Source organism: Seriola aureovittata, chromosome 20 (genome assembly GCF_021018895.1).
Source record: "Seriola aureovittata isolate HTS-2021-v1 ecotype China chromosome 20, ASM2101889v1, whole genome shotgun sequence".
NCBI lineage: Eukaryota > Metazoa > Chordata > Actinopteri > Carangiformes > Carangidae > Seriola > Seriola aureovittata.
The window spans coordinates 19,861,803-19,885,043 of record NC_079383.1 but is presented as its reverse complement, the minus strand read 5'-3'; the positions used below and the strand labels follow the sequence as shown (position 1 = coordinate 19,885,043).

The following is a 23,241-nucleotide window of genomic DNA, read 5'->3' as shown; positions in this document are numbered from 1 at the left end:
ATACAGCCAGAGGATATGGGTAAGAGTTTCTCCATAGTCCCACCAACATTCAGGAGCTCCTGGTGAAAATCTAATTTGCTGGGTTGATGCTATGAAATAGCCAATCTGAATTTTCTGTGAATCCTGTTCCATGTGACAGATGGGATGTTGTATCTCAGTAAAAATGGACACTGGAAGTCCAATCTTAAATATACTTAAGAGAAAAAGGGAAAAAGCATTCAGTAAAATATTTAGTTAGTACAGTATTTTGTGAGAAAATAGTTCAAACTCACACAAACACAGAAGAGTGTGACTGTGACACCTGTAAGCTTCCACCAAAACAAGAAAATATCTATCCATGAAAAGCCATTTTCTTGTTGTTTGTGTGTGTGTGAGACACAAAAAGTGCGTGTGCGTGTGTGTGTGTGTCGGTACACAGGAAATATGTGTGTGTCGGTTGAATGTGACAGAGTGCTTACTGCTGTAGCAGAGAAGTGCAGAGCGAGCGTCCGGGGGAGAGCCCGCTGAACCGTGCTGCCCAGGGATCACACAGAGCAGTCGCACCACAATGCACTGCAGCTGCCATCAATTTAGGAGAGAGGCAGTATGCGAGCGACTGGGTGAGTGAGTGAGGGAGACAAGGGGTAAGGGTGGTCGTGGAGGTGTGGTGGCCCGACGGTCCCATTATGGAAAGGTCACAGGTTTGATCCCCGGAGGAAGCAAAGACAAGACTTCCATTAGACACAGGACTCCTGCAGTGTTCGGGGGATGGTTAGTGACAGCAGCAAGTATTAGTCAAACATGCTCAGACCAGTTAACTTGAACTCTGGAACTTACTTCCTTTAGAAAATATTAAATACCGAACATGTATGGAAGATCAAAACTTACTTACTGAAATAAAAACATAAATTACATATCGCCTGATGTAAATTAAAATGTTGAAAAAAAGCAAAAAAAAGCAAAACTCCATTATAGGATCTTCCATACACTTGTGGCAAGACTTGCCACAGGTGTATTGATTTTTCTTTTTACTTTATCTCCTACCTGTCCAGCTCTGTTTCTTTAATATCAGCTGTTTGCTCAAGACATTGATGAAATAAACAAAGAGACATGGAGTTCTGAAAAGAAAATGACTCAAATTTCAATTTATTATAAAACAGTGGAGGCCATATTTGCATTTATAAGCTGCTCTGATTATACAGTATAATGCAGTCGGAGTCACATAAAACATTGTGACTGAAAGAGCTTACAGCTTACACACACACACACACACACACACACACACACACACAAACACACAGAAAACATGAGTAAGAATTAGATTTGCCACACTTGAGTGGGTGTTCTGAAATTCACTTACTTTTCTAATTTTCACTCCCTACACTGCATTTTGGAAAAGAGGATAATAATAATGTGACTGACGGCCTGTTTAAAGCCACGATAGCTGCAAGAATGAACGATTTCTTATTCATTATTTTTGTTTAGCTGCTGATAAAATCTCCATGAATGATCACACTTAACATCAATGTCTGGTCATCGCTGGCTACTAGCCTCCAGACCAGCGCTAAGCACACATGCACACACTCATACGCAGCAGTTGCCTACTTATTCAGATGGATGGCAATCAAGCTCTTCAGCATGTGTTTATGATTATCATACAGCAATCATTTTCTACTAAACATCATCTTTAAGTTGCGTTACATATCTAATTTATAGAGGTTTAACTAAGTGCTCAATACCCTGTATTCACGAGGAGATGGTAGACATTGGCACATTGCCATTTGGCATCTTATTGCTTGCAATAAGATCTTTCATTTGACAAGGATACCCACGAGTCCTCTCGCAATTCACGTCTATTTAAAGCCTAGAGAGCTTTAAGACACAAATGATGCAGTTATGCTATCAGTTAATATCAGTATTCTTATCAATTGCACTAATTAGATAAACTGCTCATCATCTTCTGACCAGCAGTTAACAAAAATATCCACTTGTGTGTCGACACACTCAGTAAAGTGCGATATACAATACAGCATACATAAAACAAACGAGTACAACTATATCGTTATCTGACATTTCCCTGATTTTATATTGTTTTGTTAACAGCAAAATGGCATGGGCATCTACAGCCTGCACATACACATACACACACCTGAACACGCATGCATTCAGAGCGGATGCAATACTCACACCCACTTAAAGTTTGCGGTAGCGATCGGCGGAAACATAAATTCTCATTAATCGTGTAATAAAAAAAAAAATAAAAAAAAAAAGACATAAATAGCAACAGTTCAAGTAAATAGTGTGACTCATTCAACAAGCTGCTCTGTTAGCTAACGATGAGCATGCGTCTGTATGACACAGGTAGTAGCGGGTATTCACAGTACATTAAGTGAGGCACATATACTGCCTTATTTTTCCTTCATTCATTAAAAAGCACGACTGCGTCTTGAATCCTTGCGTCGATGAGTCATCCGAACATTTCAGTTTCAATCCAAGTGGCATCAGGTTCAGTTGTTGATTGTTGCTCAGTGTGTCATCCTGCTGTCACTTCCTGAGAGACAGACAGAGAGAGTGAGACGGTATCAGGTACGTGGTTATTAGCAACAGCTACGATGTAACTGCAAATTCTCTACTGAAAAGTGTAAAAAAGAGAGAACTTTTAAAGCTGCACTAATAAAAACTAGAATTACCGCCTCACATTGGATGTTGTCTGCCTCTGCCACTCAGATTAGTTTCAGATTACATCCCTGTTTATACAGGATCATGTAAAATATGAACCATATGTTTGAGATTTTGTCATAATTGCTGTGTAAAGTCTTGGGTTATGGCAAAAAAGTGTTTTGTGAGGTCACCGTGATCTTGACCTTTGACTTTTAGCCACCAAAATCTAGTCAGTGCATCCTTGAGTCCAAGTGGACGTTTGTGCCAAATTTGAGGAAGTTACCTCAAGGCGTTACTGAGATATCGTGTCCACTAGAATGGGACGGACAGACGGTCAACCTGAAAACATTATGCCTCCGTCTCTGACTGTCGCCGTCGCAGATGCATAAAAAACAAACAAACAGCAGACAAAGCTACAAAGGAGAGTGGCATGGTTCTTCTCATGTACTTCTCAGTTAGAAAGCAAATAAATATGTAAAATTAAGATAATTTTAAATACAAGGAACAAAAGTTAAATAAGTGGTCCTGAAATTGACCCCTGAGGGACACCGTATCAGACTTCGCAAACTGAAAATGAAAAATTTGTAACTTACTCGTGAAATTAAGTTTCAAAGTAAAACAAAATGTGACAATTAGTACTGAGTTCAAGGAAATTTAATGTGTGAGAGAAGCTCAGGCGGCATGTCGGCACTCAAAATGAGTGTGTTCGCAGTGACAGGAGCAACAGAACGACAGGCAGGTGGAGGAAGAAGAGCAGATGGAGTGACATCATCATCCCATATGTGGCTGCGTTGTTAGAGGAACTCGGGAGAGAACTATTGCTGCATCATTATGTTTTGAAACTCAGCAACACATACACATGGGAGAGAAAACAGCTGTGATAAACTGTACAGTGCTGACTGCCATACTGGTAATTGTCCACACCTACAGTTCAGAAGACTTACATACGAACCCAAAAAAAAAAAAAAATGGACAAAACCTGGATGTTTTCTTTTCTTTTCTGGTATGTTCTTTTATTATTTGATTCCTAACTGAAGCACATAATAACCAAGGCTTTAAAAAGTGTATTATAAAGTTTTACTCGTGTAGTTTTACTTACCTGTTTTGATGTGGTCCGTATGTGTCCAGCATGACTGTGCTGGCCTGTTCCAGGTTCCACTGGCAGCGCTTCAGAAGCTCCTCACACTCGGCTCTGGACCGCAGTCCCAGCCGAAACAGCTGCTCCACCTACAATACAGACAGCGAGGAGAGTATTTTTTATCAGGGAGGAAGGCAAGTTGTTGATTGTGGGCTGCTGTGTATTTTACTGTTGTATGATCTTGCTCATTTGCACTGTGTTTATATGTATTTTTAATTGTCCTGTCCATGTTGTAACTGATATTATTTTACTTCAACGTATGTTGTGAACATCTGGCCAGAAAAGGAAAGAAAAGAAGAACACTTTGCTCATCTATTTAGTGAGGCAGGTGCGTAGGAGCAGGATGGATGGATTTTGTTAGGTTTCACTGGGCAAAACATCTGGACAGTGACAGCAGACCAGATGTTGTCACCCCTGCTCTGGACCCTTTACTTTTTTACTGCACATGAATTATAGTATCATCTGCAGTATCATCTGTTTTTGTAACGTGTGTACTGTAAAGAGTTTGTATGTGTGAACTCTCTTTCCTGGGAATTCTTACCGAAGACTCGTTTTACCCGGAGGGAAAATAGAGAAAGGCGCCGTGGTATTTCCCATTTCTGTGCTTCTGTGATTATGTAAAACAAGACTGTGGTATTTCTGGAGAATTCAACTCTCTTTTCTGGGGCACACACAAATTTGTGTGCTTGTGTGTCTGAGAGTTTGCATAAAACCAAAAATTATAATGATCAACATGTAAATAATTCATTCATTACAGTCTTTAGTAAAATTAAACTTGTGGTGGGAAATTATTTTTTTCTTGTAAAATAGTTCCTTATTTCCAGAAAAATCACAGAAGAAACGTCTTCTCCATTTCATGTGTTTACTTTGTAGCAAATGTTTTTGTTTTTTTCTTCACTTTTTGTTTTATTTTTCCACCTGTTGACAACATCTACTCAAGGACACAACAGATGGATTATATTACCTAATCCAAAAATGAAAAAGTACGCAGCCAGACTGACATATATGTGTACCTTCAAATGGTTTATGGCCTGAGGGATGCTCCAGTTGTGAGTCTGCAGAGCGGCCTGACCCTCTTCCAGTGTGACACCATGTACTGCTCCTTGCACCTGCCAATCATACCATATTAAAGTTTAAAGAAACATGACTATGACCACTGGATTTCTTGTATTTTCATTTAAACAAATATAACTGCTCATATGAGGAAAAAAAATAAAAGTATTAGAATGCTATGTGCTCAGCATTCATAAAAATATCTTCCTGGCTGGCGATGACGGCAGGAATCATGATTGAAGATGAATCAAATGTAAAATTATTGTTGTAATTGTAATCTTTTGTAACGTGATGTTATTCAAATAAGGAGCAAAAAGGAGAAATATGCAACACGCTGTGCATTTCCTCTCACTCTCCCTTACCTGTGTGATGCTTTGATCCTGTTGCATGCTGGGAGCCGCAGTTCGCCCGTTGTTGTTGTTGTAGGAGGAATTTGGCTTGGCCCCGCCGGGCTGCTGCTGGTGCACCATCGGTTTGACAGCCGCCATGTTGGCTGCTCCGTATCTGATTAGCATAAAAACCACAGATACAAAATATAGTGATGTGGTTTTTATACTCAAGCGTGAATAAATATTTAAATAGATAACAGTGTTATTCTGGGAATAAAACTGCTCTTTCATTTGTGTTTTGTAAAGTCCGTACAACATGATAATAATAAATATTTCACGTTTTATAAACACATTAATTATGTATACGTGTATTTTTTATTTATATTTATTGACTGTCAAGGTCAATTAGCTAATGAAGATTGATGATATGAAGGAAATAGCTAGTAAATGGTCCTTAAGAAGAGATTTTCAAGATTGAAACTCAGTTTAAAAGTTTGTTATCTTGGTGAAAAATCAAAAAGGTTTTAAAACAAGTGTTAATGACATTTAATGATTTATAACTGATTAGACTCAGATATATGTAATTGGTCACAGTTTGAGTCCGGTGTTTTATACTGTGGTTACAAAAACAAACTTGATTATACATTGTAGTTTGTTTTTCTCTAATTATAATATTTTTATGTTATCGTTTTCATGTTGTTCCCAGTTACTTATAATTTATTTATTATTGTGTGTTTTATAATTGTCTAATAAGATTGAAGAATTTAATTATTCACTGTGTTGAGCTGGAGTCCAAGTAAACAAACCGTGCTGCTTATTGTGCCCTGCAGACTGAGCAGCGAAGACAATGCGCTGAAAATATCTCCACGAGGTGACGTCACAGTCACATTGTCATGAAACCAACTCAGTAACGGAGGTGGATTAAACCTTTGTAAAGAATAAAAGGTGTTCTTATTGCCTGAGTGAACAACACTTCACAAGGAGAGGAATCCAGCTCAGTCAGTCTTTTTATTGAGTGATGCTTGTTCTCCAGGTGTTACGTGAGCGTTTGTCTGGTGTTTCTCGTATTTTCGGACCAATTAGAGTGAGCTGGCGAAGGTGTTTCATTATATAACATGCAGGAGTTGAATATGAAGATTTCCCATTGCCAACGAAACGATGCCGTCTCACCTTGCTTGAACTGAGTGACGTTAGTGGAAGTTTTTAAAAGGGGCTATTTCTAAGTTTTCTGTGCTGCTGCACGTCGTGTCTTGCCGGATGTGGGTGGAATTTCTAAATTGAAGAGCTTCAGCCACTGTTGTCTTTATAATACAAGAGGTTATAAAACGCCTCCTGAGGAGTGCTACTTCTTCAGGGCGTATTGGAGGCGACAGTGAGTCGCTTTCGGAAAGTGAGGAGACGGCTGGGGCTAGCTGGTTAGCATGCTAACTTCAGAAGAAGAAGAAAAGTTGCCATTGCTTTCCACAGCTGGAGACAGCTGTTGGTGAGTAAAGGATTGAAGTTTGATGCTGAACATTTCTTCTAGACTGATGAGTAACCAGCTGTTAATGCTAATGTTAGCTATGTAGCAATAGCTAAACTTACAAATAGCTCCTTTATTGTGGCAAATACTTCAAGACTCACTTTGGCTCAAGTTTTTAAAACAAGAGAAGCTAAAGGACAACTTTAATTGAAATGTTTTTACTCTCAGTATTGTAGCCATTCTCGCTAATGCACAATGCTAATTCTGAATTATTGCTGCCTATGTTGTTGTCCAAATAAATACAAATTTTACATCGACCATTTGAAAAGCTTGTCTGTAATTCTAAACGAATATAAAACAAACCTTTCCAGAAAAGCTGGTCTCTCGGGCAGCGGGGCGGGAGCAGAGCTCTGGGGGCTGTCAATCAACGAGGACAGGCCACGTCCCTCACGAAAGGCGAGAGGTTCCAGTAAAGAGCCGGAGGAGTAGGAGGAGGAGGACCTGGGAGCTGCGAGGCGTGAAGGATGGGATGTGGCTTGAGGCAGGGAAGAGGAGGAGGAAGGGGAACTGGAGGACAGGAGGGGACCCAGGAGCCCAGACGCCCGGCGAGGGGAGACGGAGAGGGGAGGAGGAGGCAGCACCACGGGCGAGGAGGAGAGCGGCGGCACCAGCGGGAGGGGAGAGGAGGAGCGGGAGCCTGGCTGAGAGAAGGCGTGGTCTCTGGGTGGGATCTGGGGGGGCGTGTCCTCCTCGTCCCCCAGAGATATGGAGCTGGAGCGCGCCTGCGGGTGGGGGTTGCGGCTGGAGACGCCGTGTTTGGAGGGACGCAGCGGGGGGACGGGGCTGCGGGGAGGCAGCACAGGGCGGTCCTCGAAGCAGGAGGTGAAGGAGGAGGAGTAGGTGGAGGAGGGGGAGGGAGGAGGCAGGCAGATCTGTCGGTGTGGGGCCAAGGGAGCCAGAGGCATCGGGAGGGGGGAAGAAGGGAGGGAGCGACCGGTTGCCATGGGAACCTGCAGCTTCACCATCACCTACATCAACAGAGACAGACAGAAATATTAGCTCAGAATGAAAAACGTGTCTGTCTGCGCTAAAAGACAAAATCAGTCTGGAGCGACATTTACTTTATGATCACTGTGATTGAGTGCACGACTTCCTCTACCTCTCTCTGCAGTTCTTGAAAGAGGTCAGCTGATTGCGACTCGCTCCTGCCCGCAATACCACCACCGGGCGTGACCGCGGTTTCCTCTGTCAGTCCCCTGTTGATAGATCGCACCTCCTGGTCCTCCTCGAGCTCTGCAGCGACCTCGTCGTACGCCGGCTGAGGCAGAGGCCAGTCCAGGATGGAGGGAGTGTCCTGAGGAGGAGAAGTTACAAAGACGATACGGGACATATTGGAACGAATGGTGATGTTTCGACAGTTTGGTCAAACTCCACCAAAACACTAAATCATTCAGCCACAGCTCGGCAGAGAAGATCGAAGGGAGACTGAGGCTCTGTGGTGGAATTAATGTGAAACCACAAAGTAAACCACTAAAGCAGGAGCGTGCACATGATCAATCAGTGATGCGCCAATCCATCACGCTGCACGGGTCTTGTGTGCATCCAAGGAGAAAGAGGTTATTTATGACATTTCTAGGCCAAAGGCTCGACCACCGCCTTCACAGAACGCGTGAATCCATTGTTGTTGACTGGTGTCGCGCATTTCATGCTCTTTTCACGCTCTTTTCACGCCTTCTTGAGTTAATGTGATTGAGAAAGATGTTTGATCGGATAGTGTGAGAGGTCTTAAAGACCTTTGAAATGCTGCACGATTGCTTCGTGCGGGAGTCGGCTGTGGTCAACATCTGGAAAAATCAAGTTTGAAAAAGTGAATATAAAAGCCCCCCCCCCTTGCAGTTGCTGCACAGCCACATTGAATAGGAAAAAAATCATCCCTCCTATCAGCCTGTCGTCAAAGTCAGACGCCTGGTGTGATTGTTAATCAAGTCACCCCTGGCAATTGAAAGTGTATTTATTTTTAACTGGAGGAGGAAGCACGCAGATACTTAATGTGAGTAACAGTACTCAAGTAATACCACACTCCATTACAAGAAGAAGTTCTGCACTGAAAATCTCATTTGAGTAAACATATATAAGTATAATAAGGAAGATGTGCTTAATGGGGCAACATGTACGTTTCCTCTGCTGCTGGTCGTGGTTTCTTGCTGGGAGCAGGTGGTGGCGATTGTCCCTTGAAAAGAGCTTCGGCCGTCGCGTTCACAAAATGATGAGCAATATGCCCCTCGCAGCGCTACGTCTTCAGGGCAGATTGGAGGCTACAGTGAGTCGCTATCGGAAAGTGACGAGACGGGCCGTGGCTAGCTGGCTAGCGTGCTAACTTCAGTTTAAGGAAAGAAGTGATCGAGACAAGACTGGTGTTGGCTTTCCACAGCTGGAGACAGCTGTTGGTGAGTACTTCTATATGCTGTATCAGTAAATTATTAGTACTCATGTTTTAGTCTGTAAGCAGCATTTTACTGCTGTAGCTGCTTGAGGAGAAGCTAATTTTTAAGTATGTTGTATAAACCTGCAAGTAATGATTATTTTCACTATCAATTAATATTAATCTCCTGACTATTCTCTCAATTAAATGATTTCGGTTTGTAAAAATTCAGAAAATAGTGATATCACAACTGCTGAGAGACAACAGTGCAGCCTTGACACTGTTTGTAGCTGAGTAAATGTCTAATTATACCTTCAGTGTGTCCTCATCCGGCTGCTGCGTCTCAGTGAGCGGCGAGGGCGTGGTGGAGCTGAAGCTGTCGTCGGTGAAGTCGATGAGCGACACCTCGCTTTTGGCCGAGCGCACACCGGACGCCTCCCAGGGCCGGAGCTTCAGACCCAGGGACACTCCCAGCCTCTTCAGCCCCGACGACGCGCCGGTGTCGTCATCGTCGTCGTAATCGTCCATCACCGAGTCGTAGAATGGCTCTACACGCACACACACACACACACACACACACACACACACACACACACACCAGAGTCAGAAAATAACAGCAGCATGTATTTAGAGGTCAGGAAAACACCTGGTGTGAAAAACTTACTCTTCAGCAGAACAGCAGGCTGAGGTGGACGAGGGGGAGGTTGCTCTGATAGACAGAAATATGATGTTACACTCCGATTTAACGAATGAGTCCAACAGGAAAGTGAGCACAGTTTTCTATTTCATCAACATTTTAAACAAAAACAAACAAAAAAAAAAAGCAAATTTACAAAAACTTTAAGAAGAAAAAAAAAAAACCTCGGATATATTTACTCTTGGCACGGTTGGGAAGTTTGGTCGGTCTCGCAATACCCGAGTCCATTCCAAGCACATCCGGGGGGTCCATGGGGTTCCCCAAATACAGACTGGAAAATAAAAGCAGATTTAATGGATTAATGTGGCAGTAAATTCATTCAACACACTCACTTCCATGAAGGCTACAAAGCGGGCCAAGCCATAGACCAGATGACTGCAGCCAATAAATACTGTTTGTTACTGACCTATAAATATACTCTTGCTAATGTCATTTCAGGCTTTTTTTCTGGGCTTGCAGACGTCACAGGAAGCTCTGGATGTGAGTTTATTTAAAAAAATTAAAAATTAAAAAATAAATAAAATATATACGTATGCTTAAGAACAACAGGTGGTGCTCTGCTGCGCTCCAGTGGGGAGTTATAGCACAGGAAATGTTACAAAAGCACACACACATGGTTCAAGCTTAATTACACAGCATTTAGTGGTATAATCGAGTTTGTTGCTTATAATGAACTGTTTTTATATTGTTAGTCGCCACTTTATTAAAGGGAAAACTAGATTTAGATAATGTAGATCAGTTGTTTAAGATATATCTGAGAGGGTCACAAGATGATTAAAGGAATCATCTGCTATTTCTACAGAATAATGTCTTCATGTATTCTGATTGTTTTTGCCTTATTCTTCCTGAAACACTGGATTTACTTGCTCCTCTTAAAGTCAAGCAGACATCGCTTTAGTTAAAGGGATCGTACCTCATGGAGGAAAACAGTCAGACTTGCAGAGTTAACACAGTGTTGTAGTGGAATATAACAAGCAGCTTAAATTGAACCCGAGAATAAAAACTTCGATCAGCCGTTTTAATTGAAGCTACAGGGATGAAGCCGCGGTGGCGATGTTGATGACTGCGTAGTATCAACCTGTCTATGCGGTCTGCGTGTCCCCAGCTCCTGTGAGGGTCCGTGTCTCCGTGTCCCGTGTGGATGAACGAGTGTTTGAGCGGTCGGCTGATGTCGTGGGCGGACAACCCGGCGACCGACGTCACCACGTGACGGGGAAACTGACCGACACGCAGCGTCCGCCTGCTCTGACCTCGCCACCAGTAATGCTCTGCCCTGAACACACACACACACACACACACACACACAGATACATAGACATAAAAACAACACAACAGTGAGGACACTTCTTTGTTTACCACCTAACATCTCAGACTGCTGCAGTAATTCCTATAATATGTATCATCATATTCTACTAGTGCAGATTAAATTCAACGATAATAGGATTTTCCTGACTATAACAAACTGTCACATGAATACACTTATATAAATGACAGTGGAAATCTGATAACATCTTGTTAAGTTGTGCGCTTTAATTCAGGCTAAACAGATGTGTGTCTGTTCCATCAGCAGGAGCCACAATATTTTTATAATGAGCAGTAACGAGACAGTAATTACAGTAATTCTCCACAATGCAAAGAATCCAGTGTCAACAACTGATGCATTTGTTGTGCTGCAGGAATGACCTTCGCTTTGCACTGACAAACACACACACACACGCACACACACACACACACACACTGCCTTACAAACCCAGTTGTTCTGTATAAATGTACAAGAATGAGGCTGAAGCGACGCCGTGACATTCCTCCAGGGAAGCTGCATGCGTTCGCTCGCAAACCCGTCACACACACACTGACCTCCCCTCTATGATGGTGATGACGTCGTTCATTTTAATCTCCAGCTTGTCTTCCTCCTCAAAGTCCTGCAGGGCCCTCATGTCCGTGGGCATCGTCTGCAGAGCACAGGGACACACACACACACACACACACACACATGAATAATGACTGATCACCAGCGGCATCACAGAGACAAAGAGAAAGAAAAAAACTAAAAACCCTTCATGTCATTTTGTATAATGGTGATTTATCCGTTTCCACTTTATTGTCCTTTATTCGTCCAGGGCGTGACTTTGTTTTCTTTCTGAGCTGCTAAAACACAATTATTTGGAGTGGTCGATTTAATTAAAATTAAATTGTGTCCAAATTTGGGAGTCTGGAGGATTAAGTCCTGGACCTGGAACCGGTCCTGTTTGGAGTCCGGGTCGGGGACTCGCTTCCTGACATTTCTCTAGTGTCACGTCTCTGATAATGGCAAAAAAAAAAAAATCTTTCTTACAAACTGCTGATTTGTTCTGTTTGGTGAAAATGATGAACTGGTTGCCTTGTTCAGAATATCAATAAAATTTAGCAGATGTGATTAAATTCTTTGCTTTTTAGGTCTCAAAACTCATTATTACTTATATTTGACTTGCACGGCCTCATTCACTGACCCTTACCCTCCTGTTACACTCAGACTCATTTAAATACATGCTAAACTGCACGAATACATGATAAATTGCAAACTAACAAAATTTCAAAACCTACAGTTTGAGCTGGTACAGTGAGCTTGCTGATGCTTCTTATGTAACAACCCAAAAAAACTTTTAAGATTTAAGATGCAAAAGCTTTTATCAGGTTTAGTTTTGAGTGAAGCTTGCGTGCCACCTCCAGCAGGAAGTCTCTGAGGGCGATGAAGGTCGGTCTGTCCTCGGGTTTGGGGCTCCAGCACTGCAGCATGACGTTGTAGACGTCCTGAGGACAGTCGTCTGGTTTGCACAGCCTCTCGGCCTCCACGTCCACCTTGTGGAGGATCTGCAAACACACACACATACACACACACACACACACACACACACACACATGCATAAAAAATAATAACATGCTGAAAAATGGATTAAAGCTTTTACTATGTAAGTTTTAATGATTTTGTGTGCAAATGCATGTACCTGGCTCCCATTAAGGCCCAGCCACGGCTCCTGTCCGTGGGTGAACATCTCCCACAGAGTGACCCCGAACATCCAGGTATCAGACGCGTGAGAGAAAGTACGAGACTTGAGAGACTCTGGAGCACACCTGCAGGGAAACAAGGACGAAGAGAGACGATGTGAATGTCAAAGCTTTTAAAGCTGCGGCGAGATTTCGGAATGAGTCACAGAACCAGGTGAGCAAATTACAGCTTAAAAACTACAAATTATTCTGTGGGAGCAGACGCATCTCCTCACCATGGGAAGGGGATTTTGTGGCCCTCCTCCATGATGTATTGGTCGGTGTGTGTTGGCAGCGCCCTCATCAGGCCGAAGTCTCCGATCTTCACCGTCTCATTGGTGGAGAGCAGCACGTTGCGGGCAGCCAGGTCTCTGTGGAGGAAACGCTTCTGCTCCAGGTAGGCCATGCCACAGGCCACCTACACATGCGTATACACACACAGACAGGAAGTTAACCAAACACACGTACATATACGCACACACAACACGCTAATGATACAGACGGTTCATTACTAGTTCATGTGACTTGTGTCAGATGGTGACAGATTATGTGACAGTGAAGAAAATTTCCAATATGAAATCAGCTAAAAATAAAGTAGATAGAAAGATAGAAATAGATTTCTTACGTTTGTTTTCAGTCTTCGACAATATTCTTTACTTTCTTTACTTTCTTTACTTAATTTGATCAGGGACAACATGAATTTATTAACATCAGTAAGATGTAAATGTGTCAGGCGGGTTGATGTTATAAATTTAAAGAACAAATACATATCTGAAGTGATATTGTTCTAAAGAAAATGGGTCAAAATAATAATGTCAGACATTTTCATACATTATATATTAACTTTGTCTTGATTATGTACAGTATAGGACTGCAACTAAATTATTTTCATTATCGATCTTTAGTTTGTAAAATATCAGTAAATACTGAAGAATATCCATTAAAGTCCAAGATGACGTCTTGAAATGTTTTGTTTTGTCCGACCAACAGAATAAAACCCAAAAATATTTAGTTTAACGTGATATAAAAAAGGAAAATATATATATATATATTCGAAAGACTGAAAACAACATCGTTTGGTCATTCTTCCATCAAAAATGTGATTATCAAAATAGTTGCCAATTACTTTTAAATTCAATCAACTAATCGATTAATCAAACCATCACTGCAGCTCTATTTCTGTTTGTTTCTTTACTTTGGAATTGTGTTTTTTGTCATGAGCAGAAAATTAAAAGAAACTCAAACTTCAACCGAAAATCTGAGGATGAAAACATCAGGGCTCTGGTCCAAACTGTTTCACAAACATCTGGGCACTGAACCAAAGATGTGATGAAATTAAAGAAAAAGAGGAACTTGTGGGTTTTCACTTCAACTTTCTCCCGTCTTTGTTTTTCTCTTTTCCTTTGTGAGTGTGAACGGACCTGCACGGCGTAGTTACAGAGGGAGGAGATGAGGATGTGACCCTGACGCTTCCTGAGACGATCCAACAGGGAGCCCAGAGGGGCCAGCTCCGTCAACTACACACAAACACACACCAACACATGCACAGAGCTCAGTATATTCATATAAAGTGAGACTAACCCATACAGAACTAATCTAAACGCTGTACGGGTTTGTGTGTCCTTAATGAGGAGGACACTAAATACAGGAAGTTGAAATATGTAAGAAAGTCATTCTGTGTGTGTTTATACATGTACATGTTTGAGAATTAGTGTGTGTGTGTTTCACCATCTTCATGGGCTGTGTGAGGACGACGCCGTACAGCCGGATCAGGTTCTGGTGGCTCAGTGAATGCATGGCGTTCACCTCTCTGATGAAATCATCCAGACCGTCTGAGTCTAACACGCCTGCCTTCAGACACTTCACTGCCACGGACAGCTGGAGGGACGCAGAGGGAGAGGTCACATCAGCTCAACACAAAGCTGAAAACACAGAACCAGTGGGGTTTTCTTTTTATTCTTCTTCCCATAATCCTCTCTGCCGTGTCTCTGCATCTCACCACTATGCCGTTGGGACCGGTCCACTCTCCTCTGCGCACCACTCCGAACGTGCCGTCCCCCAGGCGCTCGAACAGCTGCAGCTCCGACTCTCTGATCAGGCAGGTGAGGGAGGCTCCCGGCTCGCTAGTGGCCGGGGCCTGGGTGGATGACGCCGCCTGGGGGAGGGGCTGCTGGGGGTCGGCGTCGGATCGTTTCACCGGGAACACCTGCCAGGGAAATACAGGTTACAGGTTTTCATTAATACCACGCCACCTTACTCTGACTGTCAAATTTACGGTTTAGGTTTGCGACTGACAAAAGCATCCGTGTGTGAGTAAATATTCTGATTTTAAAAGATAGTTTTTGAAAGAAATAAAGGCTGTATATGGCTGTAATTCTTCCACATCTCTCTTCTATCCACACCCTGTAACCGTGTGAGCGACACATTGTCAGCCTTGAAATATCTAGAGAATTAGCTCAGCTGGTGGTGAGATATTGAGGTTAGGGAGTCAGAGAACAGATGTGTGTGTGTGTGAAAAAAAGAAAACAATTTGATATTTTTTGGATCCATGTGAGGAAATTTTCCCTCTCAGAACGCAGGATCAGCACTGGTTGTAACGCTGCCTGTGCAATGCGAAATATTTGTGACGTGTGAGTGTGTGTTTGCACCTTGCTCATCCAGGACTTGCGTTTATAAAGGGCTCTTCTCCTCTTGACCGCCTCCCACAGCCTCCGTTGACCTGAACAATCACAAGCACAAACGTTGAAAACACCTTATATATTCTAGTGGATTCATGCTGGGGATTTACAAAAGGCTCAAATAAACTTGAACTTCTCTGTGTATATTTATATATTTTCCCCCAACACTGGGCTTCGTGCCAGGTGTAAGGTAACATGACCTACCCGGGCGCCCCATGCCGATCTTCTCCAGGTCTTCGTTCTTGACGTAGTCGAAGTGGGAGAGTCGCGTGACGTTGAGCTCATCGCGGATCCGCAGGAAGTACTGCTGCAGCTGGACGTCTGTCAGCAGCTCCAGCAGCCACTCTGTCCCCTCCTCACTCTGCATCTGCACGCACACACACACACACACACACACACACACACACATTTCACCTGTGTTACTGCACGTTAGGACACGTTCAGTGTTTGTTTCCTGAGCCTTAGTTGTTTACAAGACACAATTCTAACCTCGTTTTAAATATTTAGCATCTGATGCTAATGGACACTGCTAATGGACACACTGTAATGTGCAGGGGAAATGGAGAAGCTAGCGTCTTGTTGCTGTGCATCATTTCCTGCAGGGCTGCAACTAATGATTACTTTCATTATCGATTAATCTACCAAGCATTTTCTCGATTAAGTGATTAATCCTCTTGTTGATATCCAAAGATATACAAATTATAATGATCTAAAACTGAGAAAAACAACAAATGCTCACATCTGACAAGCTGGAAGAATTTAGGGACTTTTATCTTTAAAAGAACGACTTAAAAGATTCATGATTATCAGTCGATAGTTGCAACGATCGACTAATTAATTAACTGACCAATCGTTGCAGCTCTAGCCGGAGGATTTATGAACACGAGTTGGATTAAAAGCATCAGTGTTTAGTGCGGTTACTCAGTGGGATGTTCATGGACACACACACTACATTTTATTTCTTGCCTAAATACAGGAAAGTTCAGCCTCTGACACTTTTACAGCTAGCAGTGGGTTAGCTTAGCTTAATTAGCTTAGCATACAGGCTGCAAACGGGAATTTTTAACGTGCTGCTTAATGAGCTTTAGAGATGCTGGTAGGTGGGTGTTGTTAGCTTTGGTTAGAGCCAGGCTAGCAGTTCCCCCCTGTTTCCAGTCTTTTATGCTATGCTAATTTTAGCTAATCGGCTGCTGGTTCTTGCTTTATATATTTCGCGTACAGACATGAGAGTGGTATCAACCTTCTCATCTCTCTCTCAGAAAGAAAGCAGATAACCTCATTTCCAAAATGTCAAATTTAATTTGTCGCCTTAGGGTCGTTTCTCACATAAACACCTGCCACAAACAAACACTAACGAAGGTATCGTATGTAGTGAGCAGGACGTTTTACCACAAAATAATTAACATGTCATTGCTCCCTGGTGGACGAACTATGTAACTACTATGTAACCTTGGAGGAGATAAACAGTCCTCGGTCTAAACTGGTAAACAAACAGTATCACAGGTAGACATCGCTTTGTTTTAAAGATAAAGAATTAAAAAAGGCTGGAAACCGCCGCACTAAAAACTTCATCCAAACTGAAATCAGATCAGATTTTGTCTGCAGTTGCCACCCAACAATAAACCGCATCAATGCACACACACACACCCAATAGAAAATCTCCATCCTGGCTACAAAACTGAACCCCCAGACTCCCGACTGCGCAGACACACACACACACACACACACTCGGCATCAACACACAAACACAAACATGTACAGAACAAACGAGTGCGTGTTCACCCACAACTTCAGACTTTACCATTTGTCCCCCGACACTTTCCCTGATCCTCCTGTCTCTCTCCTCTTCGTCCTCATCCTCCCCCTCCTCCTCTCCTCTGGTGTAGGGGAGTCGCTGGTACATATAGCTCTCCCCCATACTGTAACAGCTCCTCTTGTCCTTCGCCTTGTCTCTGTCTCTATCTCTCTTTTTTTTTTTTGGCTCTCCTTTCTCTGTCTAGCTGCTATTCAGAGGAGGTGTTAGCGAGAACGCCGTGCTCCCCGGGCTCCGAGTCTAGTTTTGCTAATCTCCTCTCGGCTCCATGACCTTCTCTGCTCAATCGATACGCGCATGCACACACAAACACACCGGGAGGCATTTGACGCCACTCTCTCCAGTCGTATCACCTAAAGCTATCTATAAACCGTCTCCGTCTTCCCTCCCACTGGTTTCTCTCTCTCCCTGCTGACTCACGACTTCCTGCAGCGTCGGACACCTCCATACTTCCCCCTCTCTCTCCATCTTTTCATCCCCTCTCTAGCTCTCTCTCTCCATCTCCATCCTGGCTCAGCAGCCGAGCCCACACGGTCTAATGTTAAATAATTCAGCAGCTCTAACAAGAGGATGAGAGGGAGAGGGAGAGGGAGATGCTGGAGGAGGGAGGGGAGAAAATGTAGATGCAAATAGGTGGACAGATGGATTGGTAAATGGATGGATGGTCAAGCCAAAATAATAATAATAAAAAAAAAAGATAGTTCCCAGCATGCGTTTGAACGATGCAGATGGTTGTCGTGCTTGACATCAACCCAAATAAAGCATAATATTTATGAAGGGATGGGAGGATAATGATATGCTATGTATGGCTGATCTGAACTGATTTCAGGATCAGGATCTTTAAAGAAACGATTGCATTAATTAATAGAATAGCAGATTAGATTGTTAATTGTTTAATTACTTAAGTCATTTATTAATTAAGTGTGAACACCCACTGGTTCCAGCTTCTCAGCTTTTCTCTCATTTGTATCATTGTAAATTTATAGTGTTTGTGTTTTGGGATGTTTGTAATTGTCATTTTTTAAATATTTTCTGACATTTAATAGAATAAAAAATTAATCCAGTAATTGGAAAAAATTTGCAACAAATTAGTGTATGATGAAAATACTCATTAGTTGCAGCACTAAATCCATCATTTATGGCCTTTATCAAGCAGAAAGGTAAAACAGCTGCTGGTTTTAGCTTTTCAAATGTGAGGATTCGCTCCTTCTGTTGTAAATTAAATGTTGTTCGGGTTTTCAGCTGCTGATTGGACAAAACAAGAGATTTAAAGATGCCGCAGTGGGCTCTGGGAAGTTGCGTCTGGCAACTTTATTCAATTTTATGAACTAAATCATTGATCAATTAATCAAAACGATAATTCAGAGGTGAAACAATAATTAAAGCAGTCATTACATGAAGCCCTTTTTTTTATCCATGATAGTGGACGGTAATGTCAGACTCAGTTGATCCACCGTTTTCTCAACAACTACTGGATGGATTGCCATGAAATTTTCCACACACATTCCTGGTCCCCAGAGGATGAATTGCACTGACTTTGGTGATGTACTGACTCTTCATCTGGCGCCACCCTTTGACATAAATTTCTCAAGAACAATTAAATTGACAATTTTAGTGCCATGAATTTTTGTACAGACATCCATGTTGCTTTGATTTGTGGCATTCCTGCTCCCATCACAGAGCCAAAATTACCAGGGTTTCACAGTTTGGACGGTAGCTTCTTAAACATTTCTTAGGACCAAGGACTCCAGCTGAGGACATTTAGACTCATGACCTCAGTATTATTTCTAAAATGAAGGGTCTGGCCCTGGATATCAGGACCATGTTTGGGTACTGACTGCACAGCTCTGTTAGTAACAGCTGGTACAGATGTGGCCTTGACTGAATGTAGTAGATGTCAGAGACACTACATCATTAATTGTGCAGATATTGTAGATTGTGATCAAATGAAATAATGACAAGAGAGAGATACACATGACAGCAAAGACAGGCTAACTGGTGCACGAACTGCAGCAGCCACTGCAGTGTGTGTATGAAATATACGCCTGTACATTTCATATATATATATATATATGTGTGTGTGTGTGTGTGTGTCTGTGTGCTCGTGTGGCCTGAATGAGCACAAAATCAGAGCTTTCATCTCAGCGTGCACGTGTTGTATCGAGGGCGATGCTCTAAAAATAGAGAAACTAAATTTAGCTTCCATTCAGTGGCGTGAAAAGTGAAGTGGTGTGAACAGAGCTGCCTCACTCTCCTCTCATCTCATCTCAGCATCCAATACCTGAGACTCTCAGACACACTCATGTTTCCCTGTATGATGTGGATGAGGATTTATTCTGTGTTTTCCGGCTCACTGTCATCTGCTTTGACCACTGGCTAATTACAGACATGCAGCACTTCTTCAGAGCAGAGTTCCTGTAATTTGGTACCAAAGCAAAATGGAGAGGGAAGATTCAACAGTGGCTGACCCGCAAATGTTAGAAAATATAGAAGAAATGCCATTTTTACATTTAATATATGACATGAGGAAAACAGAAACTGTGTCATTTCAGAAGCTGGAACCAGAGAAACTTTGGAGTTTTTCTTATTGCTTGAAAAAAATAATCGATTGTCAAAATAGTGTCTGAATAATTTTCTGTCCATCCACAAATTGATTCAATGACTAATTGTTGCAGCTCTTCAGCCTCTGGCCTACAATAGAAAAATACTTTACAAAAAAGGGAGTTTTTTAATACAATCTGGCCATGAGTAAGAAATTAGTGCAATTATAACATGGAGAAAATTGTTAGTGCACATGTTTAAAAAAAACATTTTTCTTCTCATCATTAATCTAACACACAAAAAGAGAGATTCTTTGGTACTTGAAATTTCAAATTTGCTAATAAACCAATGAAAATACAGAACAGATAGAGATTGGTATTTTGAGATATGGATGTTGCAGAATTGTAATTCCTATATCAAGGCTTGAGATTAGTGTGTTTTTACTGTAACTGACACTATCTGGGTGAGTGAGGGTGTTGCTATTTTATTCATACTGACACCTAAGACTGACAACATGCATAAAAGTGTGAATTTGTACTTTAAGCGTGAGAGAGTGATGGTAGTTATCATTTACAGAAGAAGTGGGGATGCACAGTGGAGGCCACAGTGTGTTTGTCTCACCCTGTCTTCTGGTGGATCAGGGGTTAAAGCTGCAGTCAGGAGTGACTGAGGTCACTGGAGGTCACCTGGAGAAGGCCATGGATGGAGGGACCCCTCATCTACACACGCACATAATGAAATGAGAAAGAGAGAGTCAGCATTTCATTTCAGAAACATGCACAAGACATGTATCACTGAACTGAGAGAGCGAGAGAGAGAGAGAGAGAGAGAGAGAGAAAATGACAGGGAGGCCCAGAAACCCAAATTTAATCTTGTCCAATCAAATTGTGAATAACCCAAAACAAAACCCTCAAAGTGAAAGTTGCCTTCCATCTGTTACTATAAAGAGAGCAGCACAATAATTCACAGCTGTGACCTGACTGGGAAGAAAAAAAAAAAAAACTGAGAAGTCGGCGACAGAGAACACAGACTCAGCCGACTCGGCCTTTGCCAAAAAGAAACAGGCCACCACATGGGCAGACCTGGCAACCCGGCGAGAACAGGCTGTGTCCATATTATCACTGCGGGGAGGCTCAGACTGAGCTGCTGTCAGATGTTCAAGACAAATGCCAAAGTCTCAAGTCGTTGAGAGCGAGTCAAGTTATTTCAAGACGGTTCGAGTCTGAGTAACGACCACGGAGGTGATACAGTATTTGGATATTTTTTCATCATGTCTTAGCTGAGATAATATACTGTATATGAGACAGAGTTTTCTCCATGCTGAGGCCTAATGTGAATATACAACTTGCTGTCTTGTGTAATTTGTATTAGACCTCGCCTCAAGTTAAAGAGGGCAGCGGTGGCCTAAAGGTCGCCGGGTCAATCCCTGGACTGGCAGGATTCAATCTGGGTGGGAAATGTGAAAGAGGAACACTCATAAAAAAAATCCTCATCAACGCCCTTAATGATCAACACGTAACCGCTATCCATAACTGACGCCAGCAACGACTCCATGTCATACAGCAGCTCAGAGCGCTGTCTGTCTCCCCCTCCGCCTCCTATTGTTGCTGAACAAAAGCATCATTCAAACTGTTCCCTGTACTCTGCTGTTAACCATGTCCGACAGAAACAAACTCACCAGCATCAAACTGTTGCATGTTTCTCCCTCTGTGATTATAAGTAGCAATCAATCAAAGCGACGTGATGTTTTCTAATCATTTCTTTTGTTTTCTCGCAGCCTCGAATCTCTCGTCTGTTGCTCTTCCTGCAGTTCGTCCTTTTCTGAATCACATCTTTAAGGATAGAGGGTGTTGTACAGATTGTAAAACCCCTTGAGGCAAATGTATGATTTGTGACATTTGGACATATTAATAAAATTGACTTGATTTGACGTGGCGTGACCAGAGAGCACAGACTGATGTGCATCTTTTCTCTGTGTCTTCACCAAAGTCAAAAAACAACTTATTATTGAAGACACATCACCAGATATTTCTTTAATTCATGTGCATACAACTTTTTATATTTTGCTTCAGAACTTCAGTAAATCCATACTACAGTTTCTCTTCTGCTGATGTGCAGAAAGCTTTGACATTAAATCTGAAGTGCCTTAATGTTGTAAAATGAAAATTACAGATAACAACTTGATTTATTTTTGTTTAAAATAGTTGATATACATTTACATTAGTGCACTGAAATACAGTGTAATAAAGGCCAGTGCACGTGCGCATCTGCAGGGATGTTTAACATGTTGAATGTTGATGAATATAAACTAAGTTCCTGTCAAATGAGGACAGACGGGGGGAGAGAGGGAACCAGAGGGACACAGAGGGAGAGAGGACCGAGGGAGGGTGGATGTAAAGAGATGCTGTTTCTCGATTGAACAGATTTAATTGATCAGGCTGCTGCTTCACACACACACACACACACACACGCACTCAGTCTAAAGCTGATTAGCCTGCCTCAGTCACGTTAGGTGGACACCTGCCTGTCCGTCACAGGAAACATCTCCACGTTTCGGCTTTGTTTTCCCTACAAGAGTTTAAACTTTACTTATTTATAACATTGTGTTTCGGTGTGTATCGTGTCGAATCTTAAAAACAGAAGCATTAAAAGAGGCTCCAGAGAAGATAACGCCGGTTTACCGACCTATGAAGACGGGCTTTGTGGGAGAAAAACACTCCCTTCCTCCGGTCGGTCCTCGCTCCCTACGCCGCTCTCAGCTGTTGAACCCCGGCGGGAAGTCGCGCTGTTTATCCTGGAATCACGTAAATTCACCGGATCCGTTATCTCTCTCTCTCTCTCTCTCTTTCTCTCTCTCTCCGCTCCGTTAATTCCGGGACGCTCCTCAGTGCGCTCGCCGGAATTTCTGAGCGTCACTGTGCGTAATCTCAGCACGCAAACACTGGAGAGCGCTTCGGTTAACGCTGGCTCGGACTGACCAAAATAAAGGCGCTTCCTGTTTTGCAGAATCAGGCTTCAAAATAAAAGCGTAGGTTCAAGGCGATCAGTGTCTAATTAGCAACAAGTAGCCCGTAAATAAAATTCTACTTTTAAATTTTAATCTCAATCTAATTCTTAATTTGCAGTTCCATTTTATTTAAGCTTTCTTTTTCTTTTAATATATAGATATTTTAATTGAATACCATCTCATTTAAAGGAATAATTAGCAATAGAAATACAATATTCATGCTACAACAAAAGATTTTCCACATTATATTCAGATTATTTTCAAAATTCAAATAGGAAAAAAAATAGAATCACATTTTGTCTGACCAATAGTGAGAAATCCGAAGATATTCAAAAAGATATACAAAAAGAGCTGTACAATATATTTTTGTTTCTAATGTTAAGGCCCTAATGTTGTCATTTTTCCCATTTTAAACATATATGCACGTATGATATCAG

General features: G+C 42.2%; 1 protein-coding gene across 4 annotated transcripts; it reads right to left on the bottom strand.

Moving 5' to 3' along the window:
* Window positions 1-1,095: 1,095 nt before the first annotated feature.
* On the bottom strand, window positions 1,096-22,722 carry tnk2a (tyrosine kinase, non-receptor, 2a). Of its 4 annotated transcripts, XM_056365005.1 has the most exons (21): window positions 22,483-22,722; window positions 20,419-20,516; window positions 15,648-15,810; window positions 15,414-15,484; window positions 14,765-14,971; window positions 14,494-14,643; window positions 14,187-14,282; window positions 13,002-13,183; window positions 12,726-12,852; window positions 12,445-12,591; window positions 11,599-11,693; window positions 10,820-11,014; window positions 9,906-10,012; window positions 9,709-9,753; window positions 9,357-9,592; window positions 7,782-7,976; window positions 6,986-7,650; window positions 5,194-5,335; window positions 4,792-4,887; window positions 3,740-3,867; window positions 1,096-2,530 (listed from the first exon to the last, which is right to left on the bottom strand). In XM_056365005.1, exons 3-21 carry the CDS (start codon window positions 15,808-15,810, stop codon window positions 2,524-2,526), a joined length of 3,054 nt encoding a protein of 1,017 aa, XP_056220980.1. In that variant the 5' UTR covers window positions 20,419-20,516; window positions 22,483-22,722; the 3' UTR covers window positions 1,096-2,523. The 4 variants fall into 4 exon arrangements, with proteins under 4 accessions (XP_056220980.1, XP_056220977.1, XP_056220978.1 ...); XM_056365002.1 differs by lacking the exons at window positions 20,419-20,516; window positions 22,483-22,722 and adding an exon at window positions 17,245-17,815; XM_056365003.1 differs by lacking the exons at window positions 20,419-20,516; window positions 22,483-22,722 and adding an exon at window positions 17,245-17,814 and having other exon boundaries at window positions 9,921-10,012.
* Between the last annotated feature and the right edge of the window lie 519 nt (window positions 22,723-23,241).